This window comes from Camellia sinensis, chromosome 6 (assembly GCF_055761805.1).
Source record: "Camellia sinensis isolate YWXY chromosome 6, ASM5576180v1, whole genome shotgun sequence".
Lineage (NCBI taxonomy): Eukaryota > Viridiplantae > Streptophyta > Magnoliopsida > Ericales > Theaceae > Camellia > Camellia sinensis.
The window spans coordinates 107,494,260-107,521,446 of NC_138966.1; the positions used below are offsets into that span (position 1 = coordinate 107,494,260).

General features: G+C 36.2%; 1 protein-coding gene across 3 annotated transcripts; it reads left to right on the top strand.

Annotated features, from left to right (window-relative positions):
• Nucleotides 1-1,459: 1,459 nt before the first annotated feature.
• On the top strand, nucleotides 1,460-26,398 carry LOC114299251 (Protein kinase superfamily protein). Of its 3 annotated transcripts, XM_028243950.2 has the most exons (21): nucleotides 1,460-1,940; nucleotides 2,047-2,091; nucleotides 3,385-3,423; nucleotides 4,645-4,815; nucleotides 4,944-5,096; nucleotides 5,432-5,467; nucleotides 6,675-6,718; nucleotides 8,012-8,102; nucleotides 15,774-15,815; nucleotides 15,928-16,036; nucleotides 17,076-17,190; nucleotides 17,283-17,332; nucleotides 17,468-17,546; nucleotides 19,466-19,516; nucleotides 19,702-19,843; nucleotides 19,992-20,036; nucleotides 22,731-22,823; nucleotides 22,911-22,952; nucleotides 24,181-24,363; nucleotides 25,021-25,143; nucleotides 25,902-26,398. In XM_028243950.2, exons 1-21 carry the CDS (start codon nucleotides 1,587-1,589, stop codon nucleotides 26,004-26,006), a joined length of 2,112 nt encoding a protein of 703 aa, XP_028099751.2. In that variant the 5' UTR covers nucleotides 1,460-1,586; the 3' UTR covers nucleotides 26,007-26,398. The 3 variants fall into 3 exon arrangements, with proteins under 3 accessions (XP_028099751.2, XP_028099753.2, XP_028099752.2); XM_028243952.2 differs by lacking the exon at nucleotides 15,774-15,815; XM_028243951.2 differs by lacking the exon at nucleotides 3,385-3,423 and having other exon boundaries at nucleotides 1,474-1,940.
• Nucleotides 26,399-27,187: the final 789 nt, after the last annotated feature.

Below are 27,187 nucleotides of genomic sequence, written 5' to 3' on the forward strand. Positions count from 1 at the left end.
CAAGAGTATGGGTTTATATTTTGATATTTTGTGTGTACACTGTTAAGTATACATTTTATTTTCTTAATTAAAAAATTAAATAAAAAGTTTCATTATGTTATTCATTTCCTTAGGGGAAAAAATAGACTATTACTTTTCTTAGTTTATATCAAATCTATTTCACTGTAATTGTTATTTTTTTTTATGTAAATCAAATCTTTTTTTATTGTAAATATTCTTTTTCTTTTTTGGCTACTATAAGTATTGTAAGAGTATTAGGTTTGGGTATCTATTGGTTTTTTAAAATAACAGTATTAAAATTTATTTTTAAAAAAACATTGTTTTTTTTTTTGCACTTTTATTATTTTATTTTTTATGTTAATAGCTTATTATTATTTTTATTTGTATATATCAAATCTTTTTTTATTGTAAGTGTTCCAAGAGTATGGGTTTGTATTTTTGTATTTTGTGTGTACACTGTTAAGTATACATTTTATTTTCTTAATTAAAAAATAAAATAAAAAGTTTCATTATGTTATTTGTTTCCTTGGAGAAAAAAATAGACTATGTCAATCTATGTCAAAATGTAAGTTTTTAATTTTGTTTATAGAAAACCAAAGTAATTATTGTACTGTATTAGCTAAAGTATGCATATGTATAATTATGCCTCACTTTAAAAACGTAAAATTTTAATTTAATCAATGTATATTATTAGCAAACTAATTTTTACATATATCTTATATATTTTTTTTGCAAGATTTGTAGGATCTTTAGTCTCATGTTACTAAATTCAGATTTTATATAAATTTTTGTTGTACATATTTTTTAGTTAAGATTAGTAAATATTGTATTTTGGCAAAGATTTGTACATCTTTTAATGTACGTGTATTTTATTTATCAAATACGTTAATATCAAATATTACATTGTACATAGTTACTCATTTTATTTATATGTATATTATTAGAAAAAATAATATGAAATTCATATTATAATTCAAAAAGAAATTGCACATGGATCGCGTGTGCCTGGTTTAATATAAGTCTAAGGTTCAAGTCTCCTATATTCATCTATCTAATTTTTTTTTTAATATTTTAATTAAAAAGTGGACACGTGGTAGCATTAAAAAGTGAGCACACGACAGTATAAGAAATAAAAGTTTCAAGACATCATAGGAGGTATTCACTTTATAATAGTATAGATAGATAGAAAGATAAATAGATAAATAGATAAATAGATAGATAGATAAAAGATAAATAGATAGATAATAATTAATTAAGATGTACAGCACCGAAAATATTGATAACGGCCGTGCTTCAGGGCCCGAAAACAGGGGGCTCGAATGCCCCGTATTTCCATTTAAGGTAAAAAAAAAAAAAAAAAAAGAAAAAGAAAGTAAAAAAAAAAACAGTTTCTAAAAATAGAAATTAGGGGTATTAGGGGCAACTTTTTTAGGGCCACCAATCATTTTCCTATTGATTAATATCCCCAATGAACGTCCCAGCCTTTCAAAAAACTGCAAACCAAAAAAGGGATAAAGAAGAAAGACAGTCCAGTCATTACATTACAATTCTTGACAAACTCACATCCAATTTCTCACACACCGCCGATGATTCTCGTACTGCCTCCATGTACCCCATTTCCCGCCAATTCCAACTTCACTCTCCGCCGCCGCCTCCTCCTCCTCCCGCCGTCCCACCGCAGGATCAAAGTTCTTCCGCCGCCGTCCGCCGCTGTACGCGAAGTGGATGCGTTCACGGAGTACTCAGGGTACCTCTTCGAGCTCAGCACTTCGGAGGTGGAGACTCTGACCGAGTACGACATCTCCAAGATCGCCTCCATTTATCGGAACAAGCCTCTTGTCGTTGTTCGCCGCGTCGTCCAAGTCGGCGCTACTCTAGGGAAATGGTTTGCGCTGCGATACCTTGATAGCGTCAACGAGCGCTCCGAGCAAATGTTCGAGGTCAGTCAGTGTTGTTCTGTTTCAGAATCACTACGACTCAATTATGTATCAATTATTAATGATTGTAACACATAATTTGAAATTCGGTTTTTTTCATTGATTGCAGGTTAGAGCTGCGGAGTTGAGGAAAATATTAGTTCAACTTGGTCCAGTAAGTGTTGCTCAGTCGTTAATTTTTGAAAAAGTTTTGATGCCCTTAAATTTTTACTCAAATTTGAAGCTTTATTTGATATGAAGCAATCCAATGGACAGACTAAAATTTATTGGACATAAGTAAAAGCTTTAATATTGGCAGAGTTGTACATTTGAAAGTGGCAATATGGTTTTGAAAATTTTGAATAAATATTTAAGTCTTCGTTGATTTGGGTAAAACATGATTAAAACTCAATTTTATATAAGTTTGAGTCAAGGAGTGGAGAGGTTTTTCAGTAATTTTTTAACCCAAATTTAAATTTGATATAGGTTTGAGCCAAGTGTGGTACATGCGCTTCTTTATTGTCCAACTGATTTTTGCCCTTTCTCTTTTCAAATTCTATTTGGCGGATAATGTTCTTATTCATAATTTGGACTGGATGGTAACCCCAAGGGGTTTGGCTTTCCACCCAAGAGGTCACAAAGTCGAATCCCACAAAGGCCAAACATCCCAAACCTTGGGGCCACTGAAGGTTTGCCCGGTAATAATAATTTGGACTGGATGGTATAAATTTGACAGAGTTTAAGACACTAGTTAGGTGAATATTGAGTGGCAGGTGAAGGAAATTTTACTTTCAGGGTTTTTTTTATATGAGTAGTGAATTTGTATACAAAATAATGTGACTGCATTGTTACCTATCATTTTAAGATAAAATACCTGTTTAAATGACATTTAATCACACGAATACCATTGTCACATCATTCTGGTAATATGTTTGTATAAAAGTTCTATATGAATATCATTTTTCTTTTTATAAATATGACAGAGAGATTAGTGATGTTTTAATTTTTCTTTGGTAGATCAGTAATGTTTTTTTAAGTGGATTAACAATTAGTCTCAGTCCTAAGTCACATATAGGATAATTACACTTTCATAATACCTTTTAGATTATAAGAGTTCAATTTGGAGCTTATACTCAGCTATATGTGCAATAACATAGTAAGTGTGGTGACATCAAACACCAATTTAATCTCAGTGTCTATTTGAGGTCATTTCTGAGCAATAACTCTTTCAGCATAATGGAGTGGTGAAAAACACTATGAATTCCCTTACTCAAAAAGTTCTTGATAGAATGTATTTGTACAAAGCTTCTTCTATAAAAATATAGACATTTTTTTTTGTGTGCTTACAGTTGTATTTTTGTAAAATGAAGTGCCATCTCATCAAATAATTTTATAAATTGTTGAACACTATTGTTACCTTTTCTTTTTGTTAATACTCTTTCAATTTTTCTTTGTTCCTGTTTCGTAGGCATACATCAAAATTGCTCAGGCCATCTCATCTAGAGCTGTAAGTTGACACATCTTTTGCACAACTACTTTCGCTTATATTTCCTGTTTCTAAGTTAAATTAAGTACCTTATGTTTTCTAGCACGCTGGTCTTGCCCAAGTAACTCCTTTTGAACCATCATAAGACCTAAGTAGCATAGACACTGACACACGGCATGACATTGACACAACATGGGCACGTTGACACGTTGATTTTCAAAAAATTTAGGACACGAGGCACACAGGACACTTTTTTTATTTTATTTTTATAAATTTATTATATATCATATATATGAATAATTTATTCAAAAATAATTTTAAAAACTATGTAACATAACTCCAATTATATTAAAAAGTTATATATGTATCATTTATGTAACAATTACATTCTAGATAATACAAAAAAATTCTATAACAGTATAATAAACGTGATGTGTTCGTCTTACAAATTTTTCAATACATATTTAGAGTGCATAAGTTGTGTTTTGAAGAATGCAAAACATTGTTATTATAGAGTAATTCATCACATGGGACATGTTCAGAGGGTTCAAAAAGCGTGGGTAAAGTGTCTGACATTATGGATATGATTTTTCAATTAAGACACGTTGTAGATGTGTCAGACACGACACGCTTTGTCCTCAGAAGTGTTTTTGTGCTTCTTAGCATAAGATTAAGTGTATGCCATTTTAGGCTAAATTTGAAACACTTGTGTTGTGCATTAACATAGTATGAACACGCAGTTATACCTAAGATTGGATTTGAGCACACTTTGCATTGTCACTGAATATCTTAAATCTGGAACACTTCCGCACTCAACCTAATCACCTATGCTAGACACCTAATGCATGTTTTGTCTACAGAAATTAGTAACACATTAAATGTCTTGTAATATTTAATTAAAAAGAACCTTTAAAATAGGTTGAGTCCAAACAATGCCTCTAACAGAAAAAATGACTCCTTGCAATGTCTTGTTCTGGCAATATGACCTAGGTGAAGCCAGACAACTTTTAACTGAAGTTCATGGAGACTCATAGAATCTGCCTCTATAAAGAGATCTTGAGACCTTACAGAGAAGGATCCTGCCATCTCTTTCTCTATTCTCGTCCAAGCTTCTAACCCCACTCTGGTGAACATGTGTAAATAATGATGCACACCCAACTTAGGTGTTTATTTTTACTGTGCCGTTTACTTTGCCTTGTAAATAAATTCATTGACATATTTTTGGTAATATCTTTTATGTAGGATTTGATACCACCTTCATATCTGGATGAGCTTTCACTGTTGCAAGATCAAATATCGCCATTTTCAACTGAAGTTGCTTTTAATACAATTGAACAAGAACTGGGATTACCAATAGATGAACTTTTCTCTGAAATCTCACCAGAGCCAGTGGCAGCAGCATCTCTCGGGCAGGTTTGTAATTGGTAGTAGACTTCTGTTGCTTAGGATTTGGGAGTTGACATTATGGCATTAGTTTGTTTTGTAAAGTTATGTCATGTAGTTTCCTTTCTATTTTATTCTTTTGAATTTTTTCTCTAAAGGTCTATCAAGCTAGGCTTCGCCCTAGTGGACAGGTTGTTGCTGTCAAAGTCCAGAGGCCTGGAGTTCAAGCTGCCATTTCCTTAGACATATTAATCTTGCGTTTTCTTGCGGGGTTGGTTAGGCGAGCAGGAAAATTCAACACCGATCTCCAGGTAATGTTGCAATATGTAACAAAGGGAAAAAAAAAATGTTGCAAAATGAACTTGGTTTACAAGACGTCCAACATTTTATTAGGCTACAAGTGAGGAATGGGATTCCTATCTCCTGGGTTGGACCTAGGCAGGGGTTCAAGAGCTCACTTCTCTTAAACTTACGGAAAATTGAATTAAAATATAATATAAAAAAATATTGGACCTTGATGGTTATGATATTTGATGGGTACATTGGGATCATGAGTTGCCCAGTGAGTTTCTTGGACATAATTCTTACAGTTTCTTTTGATTTCGAGTTAGCTGCAATTGTAAAGAAATATGGCTTCGATTTGCAGGCAGTTGTTGATGAATGGGCGTCAAGTCTATTTCGGGTATGTATTGATCTTCACTGATGTCTCAATGTTCCCAAGTATGTCTCATGACCAGTCCATTGGATACTTCTTCTTCAAATATGTATTGCTTTGGACACAGCAGTTTACTTATTAATATTGCCCCTAATAATACTACCACCCAACGAAGCCTTAATTCCAGCCATCTTGGGATTGACTATATAAATCCATTCAGCCATATAGCTCAATATAGAACCATAAACTCGATGATTCTGCCTGCCTTTATCTACCCATGTTTGATTTGCCTTCCTATTGTCTTCCACTTGGCACATTTGTTGGTCTTTATTGCACATGTTTGACCATTTTAGATTATCTAATCCTAAGTTCTTACCTTCAATAAATTATTGCAACCACATTAATTTCTTATTAAATATTTGGGTAAATTACAAACACACCTCCTGAGGTTTACTTAAATTACAAATTACCTCATGTGATTGTAGAAATTACATTATGCCCCCTAACGTTTTTAATTTCACAACAAATAGGTCCTTTTATTAATAAATCATCAAGTTAATTAAGAGTTTTTAATAATATTAAAATTTTATTTCAATTAATAATTCATATAATTTTATTATTGTATAGGTAAACAGTTAGAAATTTCACTTTTTCAAGTAATTCTGTTAAATAAAAAATTCTAACAGGAAGATATTTGTAATTTTCCAAACCACAGGGGGCAATTCGTATTTTAAGCAAACCTTAGGGGGTGTATTTGTAATTTACCCTAAATATTTTGTTTTATTGCTTCAATCCATTTCCACTCTGATTTTTACTGCACTGATTTTAAACTGATGTTACTCTGGATAATAATTCGAACATAAATTATATTAATCTTTTGATCCTCTACAAACTTGTTTTGCTCAACATATCTTGCTGGCATGCCATAGACTTGTGCTCAAAATCTGCCAATCCAATAATCCAAACTCGCGTATTTGGCCACTCAAAGGAGGCAGACTCCTCCTGGCTACTGGGTTGAGAAATGGTGATGTCAAGTGCAGTTTTTTGTTTTCTTTGTTCATTCATCATCTTCCTGATAATTTGTTTCCTTTATGTCTAGAAATTGCATCTCACTTGAAGATTTAAATGGTGTACACTTAGTTGTAGAGCACACTAAAAATCTTCTTTCTCTCCCCCTTCAAAAGGAATATTCTTAGTGCTCTATATTGAATACAGGTAATCACATTGAATGCAGGAGATGGACTACAAGAAAGAAGCATTGAATGGACTCAAGTTTAGGTAAAAGCTAACTGTATTATATGTATTACAGTTTTTGTCTTAGTGTTGTGACCAAATCTTTTAATTTCTGAAGGCTCTACTCTCCAACCTATTTTGTAATTGAAGTACAGTCTCATTGTCTATTAACACCTATCTGGAGTGTGACTTCGGATGGCTACAATCTCATAGGTGTTAGAGTTTCCCCCATTTGGCACACAGCAAGTGTTCTAAACTTCCAACCAAATCCAAGGGGTAGAACAGTTGCAAAGGATCCTGCCTTGTTGTGTATTGGCAGATGCCTTGCAAGCATCCTGGGATTAGTTAGTGTGAAGTCCTGGAAACCTCCTCACTAGAAATAAAGGGGAAAAAGTTCCCTGTTTCCTGTGATGCATGAAGTATGTAGTATGACTCCCAATATATACATATGCTTAGCCGCTTCATCTGATCATAGTTTTATGAACATGTAGGGATTTTGTTATGTTGATAGGGCTTTGATTATGGGATAAGACTATTGCATGGATTATATGAACATTGCTCCTGTTAATGTAAATAATGAAAGATCATTTTCTATTCTGAAAGAATCACCACCAAGGATTTAATACATCTGGAATTGGGCAATTAAATTATTAGCCAATTTGAAGGACAGAAAGTGAATAAAGTTCAATACCCAATACAATCATCTCATGCCCATATTTACGAGGAACCCCCCAAGCCCCACCTTCAGTGAGACCTGGGCTAAAACCCGGATATGTGTGACCACCCGCTAGCCTCACATATCGGAAGAAGTAGGGGCTCGAACCTAAGATCTCCTGGTTGTACAATTGGGGACTTACCATTCGAGCTAGACCTCATGGTATGTCATTCCCATGTTGAATTTGTTTTGAGAATATTGCATCTAAATTGTATGCAGAGGACATTGATACAAGCTGCTGAAATTAAATTTGATAAAGTGAGCCAAGACATTGAATCTATTAAGGATGTTGAATGCTTTTTACTAAACCAAATTTTATCTTAAGTTTCCTTGGATTGAATTCTTTTTACACTTGTTCTTTTTGTGAATGAATTCTTATTCTGCTAATCAACACAACTCCAGATACTTCCAACTATACATTTTGGATATGTTCTAGAAGGAGCTGTTTTGCGATTTTTTCCTTTATATTTACATTTAAGTCCCATTGTTGTTCCTTTGGTCTAGACCGTTACTAGAGTTCAAACCACTACTGAGGGTAGGGTCAATTTCAGTTATATATATCTACAATGTTTGGAGAAGTAGTATGGTTAGAAGTTCTGACTCTGACCATTATGTAAAAGCAGGGAGCTATATGGTGGTCTGCGAGATGTTTTTGTTCCAGATATGTATGTGGCACAAACAACTCGTAGGGTCCTCACTATGCAATGGGTGGAGGTATTGCTATTTCATGTTCGTCTATTCTCAGTTTTTGTTTACTTGGGGATGACTGTGGAATCAAATTCCAGAAACAATAATGAGTTTCAATTATCATTTGGCTCTACAGCTTGGTATGTTGTTTGCTAGGTGATTGTTGCCCAGATAAGAGTTGGACAACTCTAAAAGTATTCTAGAAAAGGCTGGTGTCACCTGCTTTTTCAAAAAAGTTTACAAAAAAATAAAAAGTAAAAATAAAATCATCATGCAGATTTGAAGAGAAGATTTGTTGCAAATTTCATCCCTAGTACTATCTCTACCTTGATTGAATTTTATATATGGCTTAAAATTGATGTACTCCTCTTCTTTCTTGTTTTTTGCGATGGGATCTAAAGATTGCAAAAGAGCAATTCACCAAAGATTAAATTACATGCACCACACTTCTACATTATTGATGCCTAAAAATAGGGCAATTAATTATGCATACTCATTTTTTCTGACTTCTGCAAGTACATATCAGAACAATTTACTTTGTTCAAAATTCCTATCATATATATGGAAAAAGTCGGAGTTTATCTGGCATGCTGTGATTGATAGTTATAAGAAGTGCAATGAAAGCAATCCTACTGAGATGTGCCTCATATTAGGCCTTATGTAATCATTTAAGTGGTCATTAAAATGCATTCTTTCTTGAAGAAGCTTATTACTGTAAGTTTTCTGAACGAAACTGTATATTAGATCTTAATAGATTAAACAAAGAATACATCATTTATATAGAGCACCACTAATTCCTAATCCTAATCCTAATCCTATATGAATGCATTACTGAGATATAGAAGTCAAATAGATATATGACACTTATTCCTAATCCTACAAGGAAAAAGGAGAACACATTAGAACACATTCTCACACCCCCGCTCAAACTCAAGGTGTTTTAACAGAAAACACTGAGAGTTTGTCAAGAAAAAACCGAAACCAAGCAATGGTGTGAGTCTTGGTGAAGAAGTCAGCACGTTGTAGAGCCGAAGAGACAAAAATAAGCGAGATAACGCCAGACTGCAGATGCTGTCGGACGAAGTGACAATCAATCTCAATATGTTTTGTCCGTTCATGGAAGACAGTGTTATGAGCAATTTGAATAGCACTTCGGTTGTCACAATAGAGAGAAGTCGGGGAAGACTGAGGGACGCCCAACTCAGATAAGAGACTACGAAGCCAGACAGCTTCAGCAGTAGCATGAGCCATAGCACGATACTCAGCTTCGGCAGTAGAACGGGCAACAACGGTCTGTTTCTTGCTTTTCCAAGAAATTAGGGAATCGCCAAGAAACATATAGAAATCAGAAGTAGATTTACGATCATTAACATCACCAGCCCAATCAGCATCAGCATAAGCCACCAAGTCTAAGGAAAAAGTAGAAGAGAATAGCAAGCCCTGAAAGATAGTACTGCGAAGATAGCGAAGAACCCGAAGCAAAGTAGCCCAATGTGTAGAGCGAGGGGCAGAAACAAATTGACTAATCACCCTTGAGTTTGCGGGGGGCTGTTAGAATTTACCTTCACCTACACCACTACCACCTCACCTACTCCACTAAACCTAACCCACTACACCACTACCACCTCCACTTCACCTACAAACACACCACCCCCACCCGATCCATTCCTCCTCCACCTGCTACTGTTACTCCTTCACAGCCAACTAGGCCGGCCCGAACCACATCATCGGCTCCGGACTCCAAAGTCCAGTTCCCGCTCGAGCACGCCTTTGGGTACTCCGACTTCTCCGCCGCCGGCATCTTCGCCTCCACCACCCGTAGCCCCAGTCGCTTCTCCGCCTCCGCCATCGAGGCGATGGCTGACAAGTCCTCTCTCCCTCATCAATGAAAACAACCAGTCACAAGCTTTTAGTCTAACATGGCGTTGGGTTGGAGTTCACGAGAGTCGCACGACACACATGCGGGACAGTTTTGGGCTGCTCGGTTTGATGGAGAGCCTGAAAGGTACATGAGTGAATAAAATACGCAAGTTGGAGGTGAGGCACTGGGATAGCCACCCCTTACACACACACACATACACACTGACAAACTCACGGGTCTCCCATGTGACCCACTTTACAATTTAAAAAAATAAATAAATAAATAAATAAAATAATGGCATGGCATGCATCATCGTTAACTTTCATCATTCCATTCACATGGGCTTGTTCCCCATATAACCCATCATCTCCAACTTATTTAATTACGCAGTCCAAACCCCTTCTTCTTTTTTTTTTTTTATTTATTTCTTTTTCCCACCCATGTTCCCCACTGGTTTCCTTTCTTTTCTTTTTTTTGATTTCTTTCTTTTTTTTTAATCTCTCCACTTTCCTTCAAAAAAAAAAAAACAAAAAAAAAAAAACAAAAAAACAAAAACAAACTAAATAAATAAATCCATATATGTATATATATATTCTGCTTTATTTTCACATATATATCTTTTGATTCTTTTTCATTAGTATATATCTTTTGATTACTTTTCCTTTCGTGGTCGGACTCGCTCAAACACAACACTCTCACAATAGCCTTCTCTCCAGCGACCATGGGTACAAAAAAAAAACAAACAAAAAAAAAAAAAAAAGAAGAAGAGAGAGCAAACCTGCACACCAAACTCATTTTATTCATGTCAGGGGCTCCCCCCGTTCACCATTTTACATCCAAAAAAAAAAACAACAAAAAAAAAAAAAAACAAAAAAACAAAACCACCACACCCACAGTAGGATTTTTCTTCTCTACTCTGCTGCAGGTCTCTTCTTCTTGCCTCCGTCCTGGACGGCCCTTGCCGGTGCTGCCTCCGTGTTTCCCACTCCACTGGGTACGATCACTACCCCCTGCTCCTCCACTGCAGCATATGGCGGACCTCCAAATCGGAACATCACGGTGGCCTTCCGCTTCAGCTCCTTGTTTTCTGCCCTTAGCACGCTTATCTCTGCTCGCGCATCCTTATACATGCGTTGGAGCAGAGCCAGTTGGGCGTTTAATTGCTGCACCTCATTTGTCCTACTCTGCAGCCGGTGCGACAAGTTTGTGACCGCCGTCATGGACTCCACACATGCCTTCAAAGTATACTGATTAGCCTCCACATCCGTTTGCACTGCCATTTTTTGCTCCACCGCCTGCATCGGAAAGTTCAACGGAGCAAACCCAGTGGTGTTTGGTTGAGGTTCACTGGCCACCGCACCCGTTATCTCTCTTGTTGACTCGTTGAGGTCGGGAAAGAGAGTCAGCAGACCACGGGACGACGAAGCCATTTTCTCTCGCAACAGAGTGTTACAGACTCTCTCTCTCAGCACAACAGTGTTACAGCCTCTCTCTCTCAGCACAACGAAGAGTTTTACAGAGGATTTCGCAGGTTTTTTGCTTCTGCCTCGGCCTCAGGCTTCATCTTGGTTAAATAGCCGAGGCAGCCACGCGCATCGCGCGCCTCTTGACGCCAGACAAACGGGCACGCCACCCAAAGCACTCACGTGCCTCTGGCACGCCTTTTGATGCATCGGGCACGCCTTTTGATGGCACGCCTTTTGAAAGATTGGGCACACCTTTTGAGGGCACGACTTTTGAGGGCTCGATATCTATATCCCTGCATATCTTTTGGGCAGCCTATATACACACTCATACAGTGTCTTCTACACCGGTCAGCTTTATCAATCCCTTTGTTTCAACCTCAAATAGGTTTCTATCTTCACACCTATTTGAGTTTGAGGGGGGGTTATACAGTATCATGTATAAGTCGCTCATGGCGCACTCCCTAAGTCGCCCCCTTGGTGCACCACCACAACCTCTGCTACATCGGTCCGACATGACCCCATAAACTGTCCCGACATTTGATTCCGGTCAGCTGCTCCAACGGTCCGACATGACCCCATAAACTGTCTTCTACATCGGTCCGACATGACCCCATAAACTGTCTTCTACATCGGTCCGACATGACCCCGTAAACTGTCTTTTACAACGGTCCGACATGACCCCGTAAACTGTCTGCTATATCGGTCCGACATGACCCCGTAAACTGTCCTGCTACATCGGTCCGACATGACCCCGTAAACTGTCTTCTACAACGGTCCGACATGACCCCGTAAACTGTCCTGCTACAACGGTCCGACATGACCCCGTAAACTGTCTTCTACATCTGACACGACCACACAGTGTCTGCTTCAACGGTCCGACATGACCCCGTAAACTGTCTGCTACAACGGTCTGACACGACCATACCGTGTCTCCTATCCTGTTTTATTTTATTTATCAGTTTATTTTTCTGTTTTGTAACTCTCTCCAAACTCAAGTTGGTTTGTGTCTAACCTCCTTGAGTTTGAGGGGGGCTGTTAAACCCACTAAACCTAACCCACTACTACCTACCACACACACTCACCTCCTCACCTAACCTACCACTACCACCTCCACTTCATCCCCTACCACTTCACCTACTACCTTCTTCTCTTCTATATATTTGATCATTGTAAACATAACAAAATATCAATATACACAACAATCTTGTAATACATCAATATATATCAATCAATACACAATTTATTCTCTCTCTTTCTCTCTATCAATTTATCTTACAGACAGCATAGGCAAGATCAGGGCGAGTAACTGTTAGATAGACTAAGCAACCCACAAGCTCGCGATATAACGTAGGATCATCTACAGGAACACCATCAGTAGTGTTGAGCTTTATATTAAACTCAATGGGGGTATCAGAAAGCTTAGTGTCAGTAAGTCCGGCACGATGGATAACCTTGTTGGCATACTTAGCCTGGGACAGAAAGTAACCCTTGGCAGAAGAAGCTACCTCAATGCCAAGAAAATACCGCAATGGTCCCAGATCCTTCTTTTCGAAGGTGCGAAAGAGATGTTGCTTGACCTCATAGATGACAGAAGAGTCAGAGCCAGTGATGATCATATCATCTACATATAGTAAGAGAGCAACAAAACCAGTCGAGGTATATCTTAGAAATAAAGCAGAGTCGGAAGCAGAAGGATAAAACCCAAGCTCGGTAATAGCAGTCTGAAAGCGATCATACCAAGCACGAGGAGATTGCTTCAGACCATATAGAGCATGCCGAAGACGACAAACCTGGCCAGAGGAATGGTGAAGACCAGGGGGAGGGCGCATGTAAACTTGCTCGGTGAGATGGCCATTAAGAAAAGCATTCTTAACACCCATCTGAGAAAGAGGCCAAGAACGAACAGCAGCGACAGAGATCAAAGTACGGACAGTAGTCATCTTGGCAACAGGAGCAAATGTCTCCTCATAATCAATACCATACTCCTGGGAGAAACCTTTGGCCACCAGACGAGCTTTGTAGCGCTCAAGAGAACCGTAAGAATGTATTCTAATGTGTTCTCCTTTTTCCTTGTAGGATTAGGAATAAGTGTCATATATCTATTTGACTTGGAGAAACTTTACCCAACAACCCTGACTGAGTTAAAGATCGTAAGCGATCAACAGACAAATGACCGAGGCAAGAATGCCATAAGTAAAACTGACTTGACTGAGAATTTAACTGAAACGAGGAAAGTGCAGCTAGAGAAGTGGATAAGGGGAGATGCAAGCTTTCAACCACATATAGATCTCCAACTCTACGGCTGGTCCCAATCTGCTTCTTGGACACCCGATCCTGCACACAACAAACAGAAGAGGAAAATATAACATCAAAACCAGACACACCAAGTTGACTGATAGATAATAATCTGACAGATAACTGAGGGACATAAAGAACAGAAGGAATAGTAACAGCAGACATGGCAGATGGCAAGACAGACCCAATAGACAAAACAGACATACCAGACCCATTAGCAGTATTAATAGTAATATGAACGGGTGGGGGAATACAGTTTTGAAGTAAGGAAATGTGAGGAGTCATATGATGAGAGGCACCAGAATCAAAAAGCCAGACAGAAGAAGGGATACCTGAAGAGGACCCAAGCAAACCTGAATGACGAGAGGTAAGAGCAGAGACAGATGGGGATGGCTAAGTGGTGGACAGGATATGCTGAAGTTGTGCAACCTGAGCACTCAAGGAAGCCAAGTCAGGATCGGGAGCTGGAGTAGAAGCAGTATAAACGGCGGGAGGTTAGAAAGTACCCGACGTAGGACCGCGGAACTGTGTCTGAGAAGACGGAGCAGGCTGACGTCCCTTCTTGGGACAGTTGTTCTTCCAATGACCCCTCTGATGGCAGAAAGCACACTCATCTGGCCCTAATGGTCCTTTCTTGGGTTTCGTAGAGGCCTGAAGCTGATGAGGAGGTGGGGTCGATAACAAAGGAGGCTTGGCAGGGGCCAAGAAGACAGAAGGAGGTAGAGGCTAACCGGCTGTCTTAAGTCGGGTTTCCTCGGAGAGGAGCTCACGAACAATAGCATCCACAGATGGAAGAGGAGATCGGTGAAGGATGCCACCTCGGATAGCCTCGCACTAAGGAGAGAGAGCCGTTAAGAATTGCACTAAACGACTTTGCTCACGAAACTCAATATAAGCGTCCAGTATCTTGAGACTAGGTGGTTCCATAAGAGCCAACTGATCCCAGAGACCGGTCATCTCGATATAGAAGTCCTGAATAGTTTGATCCTGCTGACGAGCACTCTGAATAGTTGTTTCCACCTCATACCGCTTGGCAAAGTTGGACTGCTGATAAACACCGAGTAAATAATCTCACACTTCCTTGGCAATACTGTACTTGGAAAACATCATTCCAATACGGTCATCCACAGAATTATAAAACCAGGTCAAAACTTGGGCATTATCACAATCCCAAGTGTCACAGGAAAGTAGATACCCTTCCGCCTTCGGGTCCGACGGACGAGGAACAGAACCAGAAACATAACCCTATTTTTTTTCACCAAGAAGAAAATTCTTCATGACACTGGACCAATAGGCATAATTGCCACCAGTGAGTTTACATTTGATGGTTTGGATTTTAATGTCCGACATTATAATAAAACAAAATTTGTAATAAACAGACAAGCATGGGGCTTTAGTGCAACAATCCTGAAATAGGCTTCTTTTTTTTTTTTTAAAGAAATACCCAAGTTTAAAGCACAGAGAGAGAGAGAGAGAGAGAGAGAGAGACTGAGGCTGAGAAACGAATCAGAGAGAGGCAGCCGAACCAGAGAGCCGAAGTAGATAGTTGTAAATCGAATCAGACAGAGGTCGCGAGGAAGAGAGAGGCCTTCGCGAGATGAACCAGAGAGGGCTAGGGTTTCAAACCTTAGCGAGTCTGGGAAGAGAAAGGTCGCGACTCCGATGGTGGCAAATCAGTCGAATCGGAGAGGGCTGATGGTGATGACCCAGACAAACGAGAATATCACCACTTAGGGCTGATCACGAACCAGAAGAACCACGATGGCGACAAGCGAAGCAGCTAGGGTTTCGAACCTAGCTCTGATACCATGTAAGTTTTCTCAATGAAACTGTATATTAGATCTTAATAGATTGAACAAAGAATACATCATTTATATAGAGCACCACTAATTCCTAATCCTAATCCTATATGAATACATTACTGAGATATAGAAGTCAAATAGATATATGACACTTATTCCTAATCCTACAAGGAAAAAGGAGAACACATTAGAACACATTCTCACAATTACATCCCATTATTTATATAATTTAAAACTTTTTGCTCATGTTATTTACCAATTTCATGGTATGTAGGGGAAAAAGTTGTCAGAAGTGAAGGATATTTATTTAGTTGAGGTCAGTTTGCGGGAACAAAAATCTTCTCGCTGGAATTTAAATAAATATGATATGCGGCCTATATTATATTTGCACAGTTACTGAAGATAAATATTTTTCTGGTCCTGCACAGGTAGGGGTATACTGCTCATTTAATCAACTTCTCGAATGTGGGTTCTATCATGCTGATCCACACCCGGGAAACCTTTTTCAAAGCAGTGATGGAAAATTAGCCTATTTAGGTACCTTTTAAATTATGCTGCATGATTTGGCATATAAAGTGGCATTTTTTTTGTCAATTTCATTCGATTTATATACTGGTTCTTTTACACAAGTTAAATCTTATATACCTTTTAGTCATTTCTGAATCAAGTAAAAGAGTAAAAAAAATTACAAAAATAAGCAGGGAAGTAAAAGAGATAGTACAGAATCCTTCACATTTTATCATCGCAATTGAAAATGAGTGTATTTCTTATTCTAGTATTGCTAAATTCTAGTGGTTTTACAAATGACATCAATCACATTATTTTTATTATCGCTGGATTACTCTTATGTAGTGTTTGGTTCACTGTAATGAAATGATCACTCCATCGGAATACTTATTCTCATGTTTGGTTAGGTAAACAAAAAGAATTGACATTGGAAATGGAATTACCATTCACCAATTTAGGAGAATGCCCATTCCATTGGAAGGCCAAGGAACAGTCATTCCATTTCTGCCTTAAATCATTCCAGCAAATCAAACACTGTTTTAATGTTTTGCTATGGCTTGGTTTGTTTTGTGAAAATGCCAGATGATAAACTTGTGTTTTAATCTATGGAAACAAAATGGCAAGTATTTTCTGTCCCATGAGATTTTGAAAGACTCGAGTTTACCAGTTAGCCATACCATGCCAACACTTGCTGATGAACAAGTACCAAAGTGAAACAACAAAACATTGTTTTTGGAAGTCCTATCACCTATCTTCTTAGAAATTTTAACAGGTTTAAGAGTGTCATTGGATTAATTTGCAAAACTTATGAAAGCCAATAAAAATATTGAACTAGCTTTGCACCAATTTAGGGGAAAAAATGCTTGGTTAGGGTGATGTTTTGCTTACAATCCCTTAGATTGCTTTTTTTTTTTTTTTTTTTTTGCAAATCCTTGTTGCATCTTTCTTGGCTATGATTTTATTTCGTTTCATTTATCAATACTGCTTTGTTGTGCTTATGTTTGATAACTGATTATTGTATCAGTATGTTCTATACATCACACAACTAACTTTTGTATCTTTACCCCAGATTTTGGTATGATGGGTGAATTCAAACAAGAACTTCGTGACGGTTTTATTGAAGCTTGTCTCCATCTTGTAAATCGTGATTATGATGCCTTGGCCACGGACTTTGTCACTCTTGGGTATCATGATTATCTTTCCCTTCAATTGCTTAAAAAATTAATTTTAGGGGTGATAGCATTTGTATGACTGGGTTACTTAATAAACTCCACAGGCTTCTTCCACCAACGGCAGACAAGGATGCTGTTACAAAGGCATTAACAGGTTTTTGTCTTCAATAACTGTTTATAAACAAGGAGTTTACATTAGTGAAGACTTTTTGTTTTTTGATTTTATTTCTAGTGGGAATATATTTATTCTGTGTCTCTGGTAGTACTGATATAGGAAGTTTCTCTGTAGGAGTGTTCAAAAATGCTGTTGCCAAAGGTGTCCGCAATATAAGCTTTGGAGATCTTCTAGGAAATTTGGGAACCACCATGTAAGGTGCTTTGATGCACTGGTATATATTTGCAACTTAATTTAGCACTGCACTGAACAAATAGGTTCATGTGCTACCTTGGATGTTTCTTGTGGTTGGTTAAATGATAATTTTCTTCTTCGGTTCAGGGTATTGTTTTGGACCTTATGAGGGTAACTAATGTAAACGTTTGAAGGATACATGCTCTATTTGTTTGGTTTTACTGAGGCTGTGGTGACATTCCTAAGTAAGATCATCCATACATTTTTTTCGTAGAGGAATATAGGATAAAGAGCAACATGCCAAGGACTATGGAGAACTCCTCTGAGGCAAGGGAAGCAAAAGGACAAAAAAACAAAAGAGGAACAAAAAATAGCATGAGTGCCATAGGTAATGGCTAGTACCTGCTCCCAGCCCTAGGATACCAAAGTAGTGGCAATCATGATAATGACTACATGTAGAAGTCCTTGTTAGTGTTGTGCCTTAAAAGCTGTGTTACATGGAGTCGGCACTTTGGGGCGAAGTACCCGTGTCGACACGACACGGGTGCGGGTGTGGGATCTATGTCGGATTCGCGTGTTCTCTCTCGGACACGGCTCTTTACAAAAAGCAAAAGAAATGAAAGAGGGAGAGAGAGAGAACCTGCTCGCCTGTCGAAACGACGAAGACATCGGTCGTTGCTTCGACTGCTTCGACATGCTCGATGCTCGATCTCCATCTCCTGCTCTGTCTTCTCGCGATCTCCTTCTCTGTCTTCTCTCTCCTCTCTCGATCTGTCGATCTCTCTTCCTCTCCTTTCGTCTCTCGATCTCGATCTCCCTCTACTCTCTCTCTCGGTCGCCGACTTCTTTCTTCTCTTTTCTCTTCTCTCGATCTCCCTCTATTTTCTTTTCTGTTCTCTCTGTCTATTTGCTTCTCTCTTTCTTTATATTATATTAGTATATAATACAAATTTCATTAATATAATAATATGTATTATATTAGTATATAATATAAATTTCATTAATATAATAATATTTAATATTATTCATCCAAAAAAAAATTATATAATATAATATATCATAAATAATATAATTTTTATATCTAAAATAAAAATAACTTATTTTATCATGTATAATATAATTTATTTTATATCTAAAATAATTTTTATTTGTTATTTATATAATATAACTCATCTTCATATTATAAATATTTTTTAAAAAAAAAGCTATTTAACGTATCCCCGTACCCGTATCCAAATTTGGATACATATCCACGTATCCTTAATTTTTAATTTTGAAGTGTCCGACTCTTAGATACGCATCCGTACCCGATACCCGTATCTGAGTCCGTGTAACCTAGCCTAAAAGCCAATCTTGGAGACGTGGATGGGATAATTTTGTAAAACACTCTTTTCATTTAATTAATAATAAAAGGGCAAGTTTCATTATCATGTTTTCTTTGTGTTATTTTATGTGATAAGTCCATAGAATTGAAATTAAGAAGACATTCTTAAGAGTTAAGAATATGAGACTTGTAGTCCACTGTGCATATGATTCCTTTCACAAGCATAGTGCTTGTGAAATGTTGGATGAACAAATATAAAATTATATAAGCGTTAAGATAGTCAAATGCTGTGGCGTTAGTTCTCTTCCCAAGTTTATGTTGTTCTTCTTGGGGCAAGAATGTCTTAGTTGACCATGTAATCCTTAACAAACAATATAAAAAGAAGAATTATAGAATAATAGAAAATGAAATCTTCATTGACACATTCAAAGTCTTGGTGCCAGTAAAATGTTGAAGTTTTAAAACATGCAAATTGTGTGATGCAAATTTTTTAGAGCATTGTTGTTGTTCAAAGAAGAGGTTTTCATCTTCTTGTGGAGTACACACCTGTTGCCCTTGTTACTATTTTTGAGCCTTTCCATGTTTGAATTATGTTTGATTCTTTTATTTTGTAGGTACAAGTTCAAATTCCAAATACCTTCATATTTTTCTCTTGTTATTCGAAGGTACCATTCTCTTGTACTGGTGCATGCATATACCTATCTATGTGTTGGATTAATGTTTGTGATAGTCAGATAATTCTCTTGGCCTATTCTTGATTGGACTTGTTGAATAACTTCAGGTTTCCTTTTTTTTCTTGCCATAATTCTTAATATAATATGCTCAAGAAAAGTTTTATGATACATTCCAGCCTTGCTGTTTTAGAAGGCATTGCCATCGGCTTTGACCCAAATTACAAAGTTTTGGGTAGTACATACCCGTGGATTGCCAGAAAAGTGCTAACTGACAGTTCACCCAAGCTGAAGGCTTCTTTACAAGCTCTCCTTTATAAGGTATATCCACAAATTGTCTTTATTCTTTGCACCAACTCGAGTTGTGTTCCATGTATGTCCATGCCCGTCACTAAACCAGAGCTGTACACATACTCAATTTCTACTTTATCAAACCTTAATTCTGATTCACATTGTTTTTCTGAAATAGGATGGTGTGTTCAGGATAGATCGTTTAGAGTCTCTGCTTACAGAGGTAAAATATCAATTTTTTTTAATCTCTTATATTATTTTATTAATTTCTGTTCGACTTTATTTACTTCCAGCTGAAGGGTTTCATGCCAAAAAAAATATGAAATTTTGTTGCCTCTATTAAAGCTTTTCTATATGGACTGTGCTTTTCCAGTAGAAGTAGAGGTGGTGCCCCCATGAAAAAAAAAAATAGTAGTAAGCTGGCTATTCTCAAAGTTATGAACTTAGTATTTAGTAAGAGTGCTACTATTAGTACCCCATCAATTATTTTGGACCCTCCATTTTTTTCAACCCCCACTTATAAATTCTAAAACCCTTAAAAAAAATTTCTCCACCCAAATAATACCAAAATTATACTTGTGAAAACATTTCACCCATTCAATTGAATGCACACCCCCACACCCAAAAAAATCTCTCCCCCCAAAACCCTAACAAAACCCACGAATGTAATTACTACTTCAACTTCACATACTTGTTCATGACCTAAGAAAATAAATGTTCAGTTACATGTTCCCTGTGTTCCTGAATTTCGGTCATATGTTTGGAAGTTCAGTCCCGAAAAAATGATAAAGAGTTTTTATTATTTTTGTCATTTTTTTTCAAGAAACTTACCCTTATAAGGCCAATCTCCTTTGAACTAAGAACACCATCAAAATTATGAACTTCCTCTGAACTTTTATTGTTGTACTCCTCTCGTCTTATGGAGTTGTAGTTGCTGGAAAAACTTTTACTCATTGTCATTGCCGAAGAAGTGTAGGTAATCAAATAGTTGTCACCTGTTACCGCCGGAATATTGCTGCCAAAGGGTTTTCGAGGTTTTGAGGGTGGGAAGGTTTTGAAGGTTGGATTTGGAGAAGATGGATGGGTAGTGATGGAGGTGGATGCTCTCATAAACCCTAACTCATGATGTAGTAGGTGTGTGAGTTTAATTGTGAGATTGGGTGTCCCAAAATTATTAATGTCCTTTTTAACAATTTCATTTGAAGTTATTATTATAATAAAAAAAAAATCTAAAAAATTGAGGGTCCAAAATAATTGATGGGGTGCTAATTAGGAACTAGGGAAAATATCAAATGAGTCATACATTTCCCATGAAATTTCCATTTGAGTCTTCGATGCGAGACAAGTAGGGACAACGCTAGATTTTGAAAACATAGGTTATTTGATGGCCTAAATAGTGAGTACTTTAGGGTTTTAAGGGTTAAATTGAAGGCTAATAGGTAGAGGAAGGGATTAGGGTTGATTTGAGGGTGAGAAAAAGAAGAAGATAGGTCTAGGCATCGCACCTAGATTCCATACGCATCATACCTAGAGTTTGATTGCATCATACAATCCATAAAGAAGCTTCAAAGCTGTCAAATTTTTATAAAATATCAATTTTATTAAATTATTAGCATTACATGACTTTATATAAAATTAGGAGACTTCCTAAACCAACTATAATAAAAAATAAAAAAAAAAAGAGAAACTATTACAATATCTTTGACTTCTAAAACTAATCCAAGACCAAATAAGAAGCATAAATAAAACCCAATTAAGTAACTTGACCCACAAGACGACCCATGGGTTACCCCTACAACTCATATCAGCAAATATGAAATTTACCAAAATACCCTTGACCTAAAAATTCTAGAAAATATAAACTAATCATAAAATAAGACTCAAATAATACTAGAAACATGATTATGAATGGTTCCTATTATTATTTCTTTGAAATCATGTCACTTTTCAAATATTGCCACTTCTTTGAATTTACTTTTCCTTGAGCTTCTTATATTTTGCATCAATCTTTGCTAAGACTGTTGAATGGACTGGTTCATGTGTTAATAGGAATCCACAAAAATTTCATGAGAAAAGTATAACTTAATAGGAAACTATATGTTCATTGAAAAGGACTTGGTTGTTTCATGGCCCTTACTTTTCATTTTTCAGCATTGAAATTCATGCTCATATTCTAACTATTTTAATCTGTGAAGGAGAAGGGGCAACTAAAGGAGAAAATAACTGGATAGCAGTAGTCTTAATGTCTTAAAACGGGACCTTCCATTTCGTTAGACAAGATGTGAGGCTTGTTTGGTTCTGTTTTATGAATATGCTCGATTTCATGAAGCATTGTATTGCAACTAGTTGAGTTTGTCTACGTAAATCCTTCTTTCACAATTCAGTTCCATCCGTGGTTCTTTAATTTGGTTTATTACTAGACATCATTCTCTTGCTATCTTGACTTATTTTCTCACTAGCCTTGACAAACTTAACTTTCAAGAACAAATGGAAGAACAAGAAGAAATATGTATCTAGATAGATAGATAAATACAGTTCAATCTGGTTCAACCAATATGCCGTGTTAAAAATTCAGCTCACTCTTTTGTTATTGGCAGCATAACATGGGTCAGAAATATGGTCTTAAAATTAAACTTATAATGAGGTAATTTGTTGACATGATGAATTCTAGATTCTCATTCACTTTCCGTGAAGTACCATAGATGGTGTTAATCTTGATTTTGCGGTAGACCACCTGTGTGAAAATTGTTTGAGCTACAAATTGCTCACAACAATCATTGATTTTCTTGAAAATTTGTTTGAATATTCTATGCAAAGATTCTATATTTTCATGCGTCCTTTCCAACCGTATGTTTCTTTTTGTGGTTTCTGATCACATCAATTAATTTTCTCAGACCCTAATATGCTCTTATGACAGTCTCTTCGTGCCAGAACAGAGAAGAAGCAAGTAGAAGATAGTGATTCCAGGATGATGGTCAAGCAAATCCTTTCTTTCACATTAACTGAGAAGGTATTATTGAGTTTAAATGTTCCTTTTCATAATTGATTGTAGACTGAATCATGATAATAACCTCAAATCTGATTGGAAACATTGCAGGGTGCATTTGTAAGAGAAATACTTCTTCAAGAATTTGCTAAGGTATATTTTTCAGTGTCTTCAACACTATGTTACCAAAAAAGGATAAAACCCTAGCGAATTACGTATTGGTATGCACATTTCGAAACATGGTACACTTCCATTCCAAAACAGTAAATTTAGTGATCCGAAGTGATCCCAAAAGTTTTCTTCCAATATATTTCCTTAAATGTTTCCTTAAGAGGAAAAAAATTAAATATAATGAACTAAAATCTAATGTGAGTTAAGTTTTCATAAGACAAAACATAAAAAATGGGTCATTGTACTCATAAAAATGTTTTACTAACTACATATTGTTGAATGCCTAATAGTTAAAGGAAAATTACTCTAGAATTACCTTAAATTCTGAAGTGTTATATCTACAAGTCTATCCCATCGTATCACATTTTAGAGCATGTGGCACTTTCCCATTTCACGTATTGGAACAATCCATGTTCCAAGCAACATAGCTTCAACAATCACCAAAATCGTAGACACTAAGAAATTGTGAGGGTCAATCTGCCATGAGCCTGGCACACTTAACGATCTTGGTCAATAGTGGAATTGTCTTCTTTGTACGTGATGGTATCACAGATGGTTCTATTTGCACAATACATATATTCTCTATTCACAAAATTTTGCCTCTCGGATATCAACTTCGGAACAAAAATGAATTGCTCAAATATAAATATTGTTCAGTGGTTGATATCCAATCCAAACAACTTATTTTTATTCGGAAGTTGATATCTGAAATTTTGATTTTTTTTTTTTTTTTTTTTCGGGAGTTGATATCCAAATGGCACAAATGGTATGAACTAAGACAAAATGTGGTGTGCAAATAGAAGTACCCTCGTATCACCCATTGCAATACATACAAATGATTAACTTTTGCAAATGTAAAAGGTCATAAGACACTTTTTTCCATGACTTCCATATAGACTACTTTACGTAATTTCCTGTACAATAACAAGGCACTTTGAAAAAAAAAATTAAAAAAAAAGAAGAAGAAAGAAAAAGGAAATCAAGAAAGGTAAAAATGGGCTACTAGATCACTTGTGCCATCAGCCATGATAGATCTTTCCCTGTAGAATTAATTGTGCGGTCACCATTCATGTATTCCACAATACATTGATTTACTAACGATCAAGCATCTATACAATTTAATGAAGTCACAAAGTAAATGTTTCTCACCCTTTTATCTTCTTCTTGTAGTTGCTTCTTGTATTCCTGATGTTTCTTCAAATAATTATAGGGTTTGGATGCACTTGGCCTAGCAACTGTGGATTGTATAACGTCTGCAGCAACTGCAGGCCTACCATTTGCTGCTTCCCTATCTTCCTCTTCAATGACGGAGGAGGATATCACGAACTTGAGAACATTCCAAAGGCTTGTGCTATTGTTGTCAGGGGTTCCAAAGAATGAAAGCTCTAACACGGTAAGAGCCTTTGCTCGCTTGGTATTGCAATGATTTAAGGACATTTGATGAGAATAAGCAAGGTGCCCAAGTTTCTGATGTAGTTTAATGCATGACTTTGGTGGTGGTTACTGATTGGATATTCACAAGCACAGAAGCATGCATGCTTGCATGTATGTGTGTGCATGAGAGAGAGAGAGCAATTGTTCTCAACCTGTTACATGGTCCTACTAGTGGCCATGATACTAGTTATCTCAAGCTGGGAATTTTAATTTATAAATCATAATGTGATATTCTAAAAAATTCCATTCATTTTAGTTATTTCACAAAAAGAAAAAGAAGAAAACTAGGGATCTATTGAATTTCAAGTATTAATTTTTACCAATAAGATGCAAGGACTTACTTTCCACTGGGAATTGCACAAAAAGTACTATTTATCTCTGACAGGACTGTGAAAAATTGAGGGAAAACATGAACGCCTGCTAGCTTATTTGTTAAAATAAAAAAAATAAAGAGTACCTTACAAAGAACTTGAATTATGTGATATCTCAGAGAGGTAAATCCTTAATCCTGAACTCTTTTGTGAAGTATATAGCGAAGGTAAAATGTTTGTGGTTTTGTTTGATATATAATGTTCTAATCTTGCAAATATATGCTCATTAATTGCTTACCTTGTAGGGAGTTGAGGAAGCCAATCCATACAAGAGTCAGAGAAGGAACTCTGGGGAAGAAGCCTCACTAGTCCTTTACCAATTTGCATCTGTTCAGGAAATACTACCTCTTCTTTCTGTTATACTCGAGGTAAGAATCAAAGCATATAGACATTTATATAATTGACCTATCCATCCATGAAATTTACAGAAATTCTGCATTTGTGCCACCCTTTTTTAGTATATTAATTGTGAGCATCGACACATTTACTTTAAGTATACATCAAAATGAAGCCATGGACGAAGCTAAGGGTGGGTCAAGACAGGCCATGGGCTCCTTAGGTTTTTCAAAAAAAATAAATAAATAAATTTAATAGTTCTCCAATTTATGAGTATTCCTATAATGTATATTGTTTTTAAAAATGCCTTAAAATGACAAACTAATAAATTTATATACTAAGATCCTAATTATGTAGCCCAAAAATTGTATTAAGTAATTGAGATAAGTGTTAAGAAATAACTAACATAGTTCTATTGATTTTTCTTATTAATTTTTTTTATTACAGTTAAATAAATAATTATATCATTTTCGAAAAAATAACTTAATGTTTTTACACTTAGCTCGGCTCCCTGAGAAAAATTTCTGTTTACCTCGGGTAGCAATTTGGCTACAAGAAGCCAAATGCTATTATGTCAATGAAATTAACCCTAAGACTGCCCATTGGTCAGATTGGACTTGGGGGGGGGGGGGGGCATGCCATTGTTGCAGTCCTATTTTTCTTTAGCTTCCTTTACATCTTGTTTTAGATTTTTTGCTTTTTTTAATTTTTTTATTTATTCAGTAAAACGACAGAGACAAGCCTTTTATCCCATTTTAAGATGTAACATTTGCTCTGGTATATTTGGCAGCTCCCAGCAGATTTACAGCAGCAGGTACTTCGTTTGCCGGTTGATCTGACCGGAAAGTTGATGTCTCGTGTTGCTGCGAGGACAATCCGGAGGGCTTTTTTATGAGATTGGTCTAACATTTGTGACACTAAGAAAATCTTAAATAAATAAATAGCTCAAATAGTACGTATGCTTTTTATTTTTTTATTTTTAATTTTATTTTTTAATACCCTTTGGTTACTTGGTGCATTCAGAATTTATATCCAAAAAAAAAAAAAAAAACCAGAGATTAGAACCACTATTTTTCTTTTTCTTTTTCTTTTTCTTTTTCTTTTTTGGTTGGGTTGGGGGTTTAATGCATATAAAAACTTCATTTGGATAGTATTGGCAAATATTTGTAATATTGTTTTGTAGCTTTTTCTTCAATGTCTTTCAGTAGCAACATTTGTATCTGCAAAACTTCACAATGAACATTGTTTAGAATAAATGAAATTTTTTTGGAACAGCAATAAGATTAACCTGAGGGAGTAATTGATTTTCTCATATGGGAACACTGGTGTAGTAGCTTTAAGGTGCCAACAACAGATGTATTTTGTGTTATCTGAGCAAGGATCCTCTAGAGTGATTTTTCCCTAAATTTTTCTAAAGTGCTACAGTGTATGGTTGAGATTTACTGGTAAGTCACATCAATTTTTCTGATGTGACTTGCCAGTAAATCTCAACCACAAAATATAGCACTCTAGGAAACTTTAGGGAAATTTCACTCTAGAGGATCCTTGGTGGTGTTATCTAGCTCAAGTGTTACTTCTTGTGTAACAAATTGTTTGCTTGTCACGAAAAACAACAAGTTAAAAAATAATTTATTTTTATGTCAATTTTTTTGTTTTTATTTTACAAATTAAAAGTACTCAACGAGGTCTTTTAATTCCAATCTTTAAAAAAAAAATAAAATAAAATAAAATAAAAAGGTCTTTTAATTGGTGACTTTTTTAAATAAAAAAAAATCAATAGGAAAATGCAAAATATTTTTAAGTTTTTGTATTTCATGCCGGATAAATAATTTATTTTGATGAGCCAATTCATTTTCTTTAAGACTCCAAGGTATAGATCATCCAAACAGAAAGAAATAAACTCCGCGGATGAAATTGTAGTCTAGACATTACGTTACATTTATCTATAAAAGAAATAGACAAGTTAATTTAAAAATAGTCTGTTTATATTTTTTAATACAAAATATAATTAAAACATGTTATTATAATAATTAAATGAATATAATTTTTTATTGATAAGCTACTCACAAGAGCCTA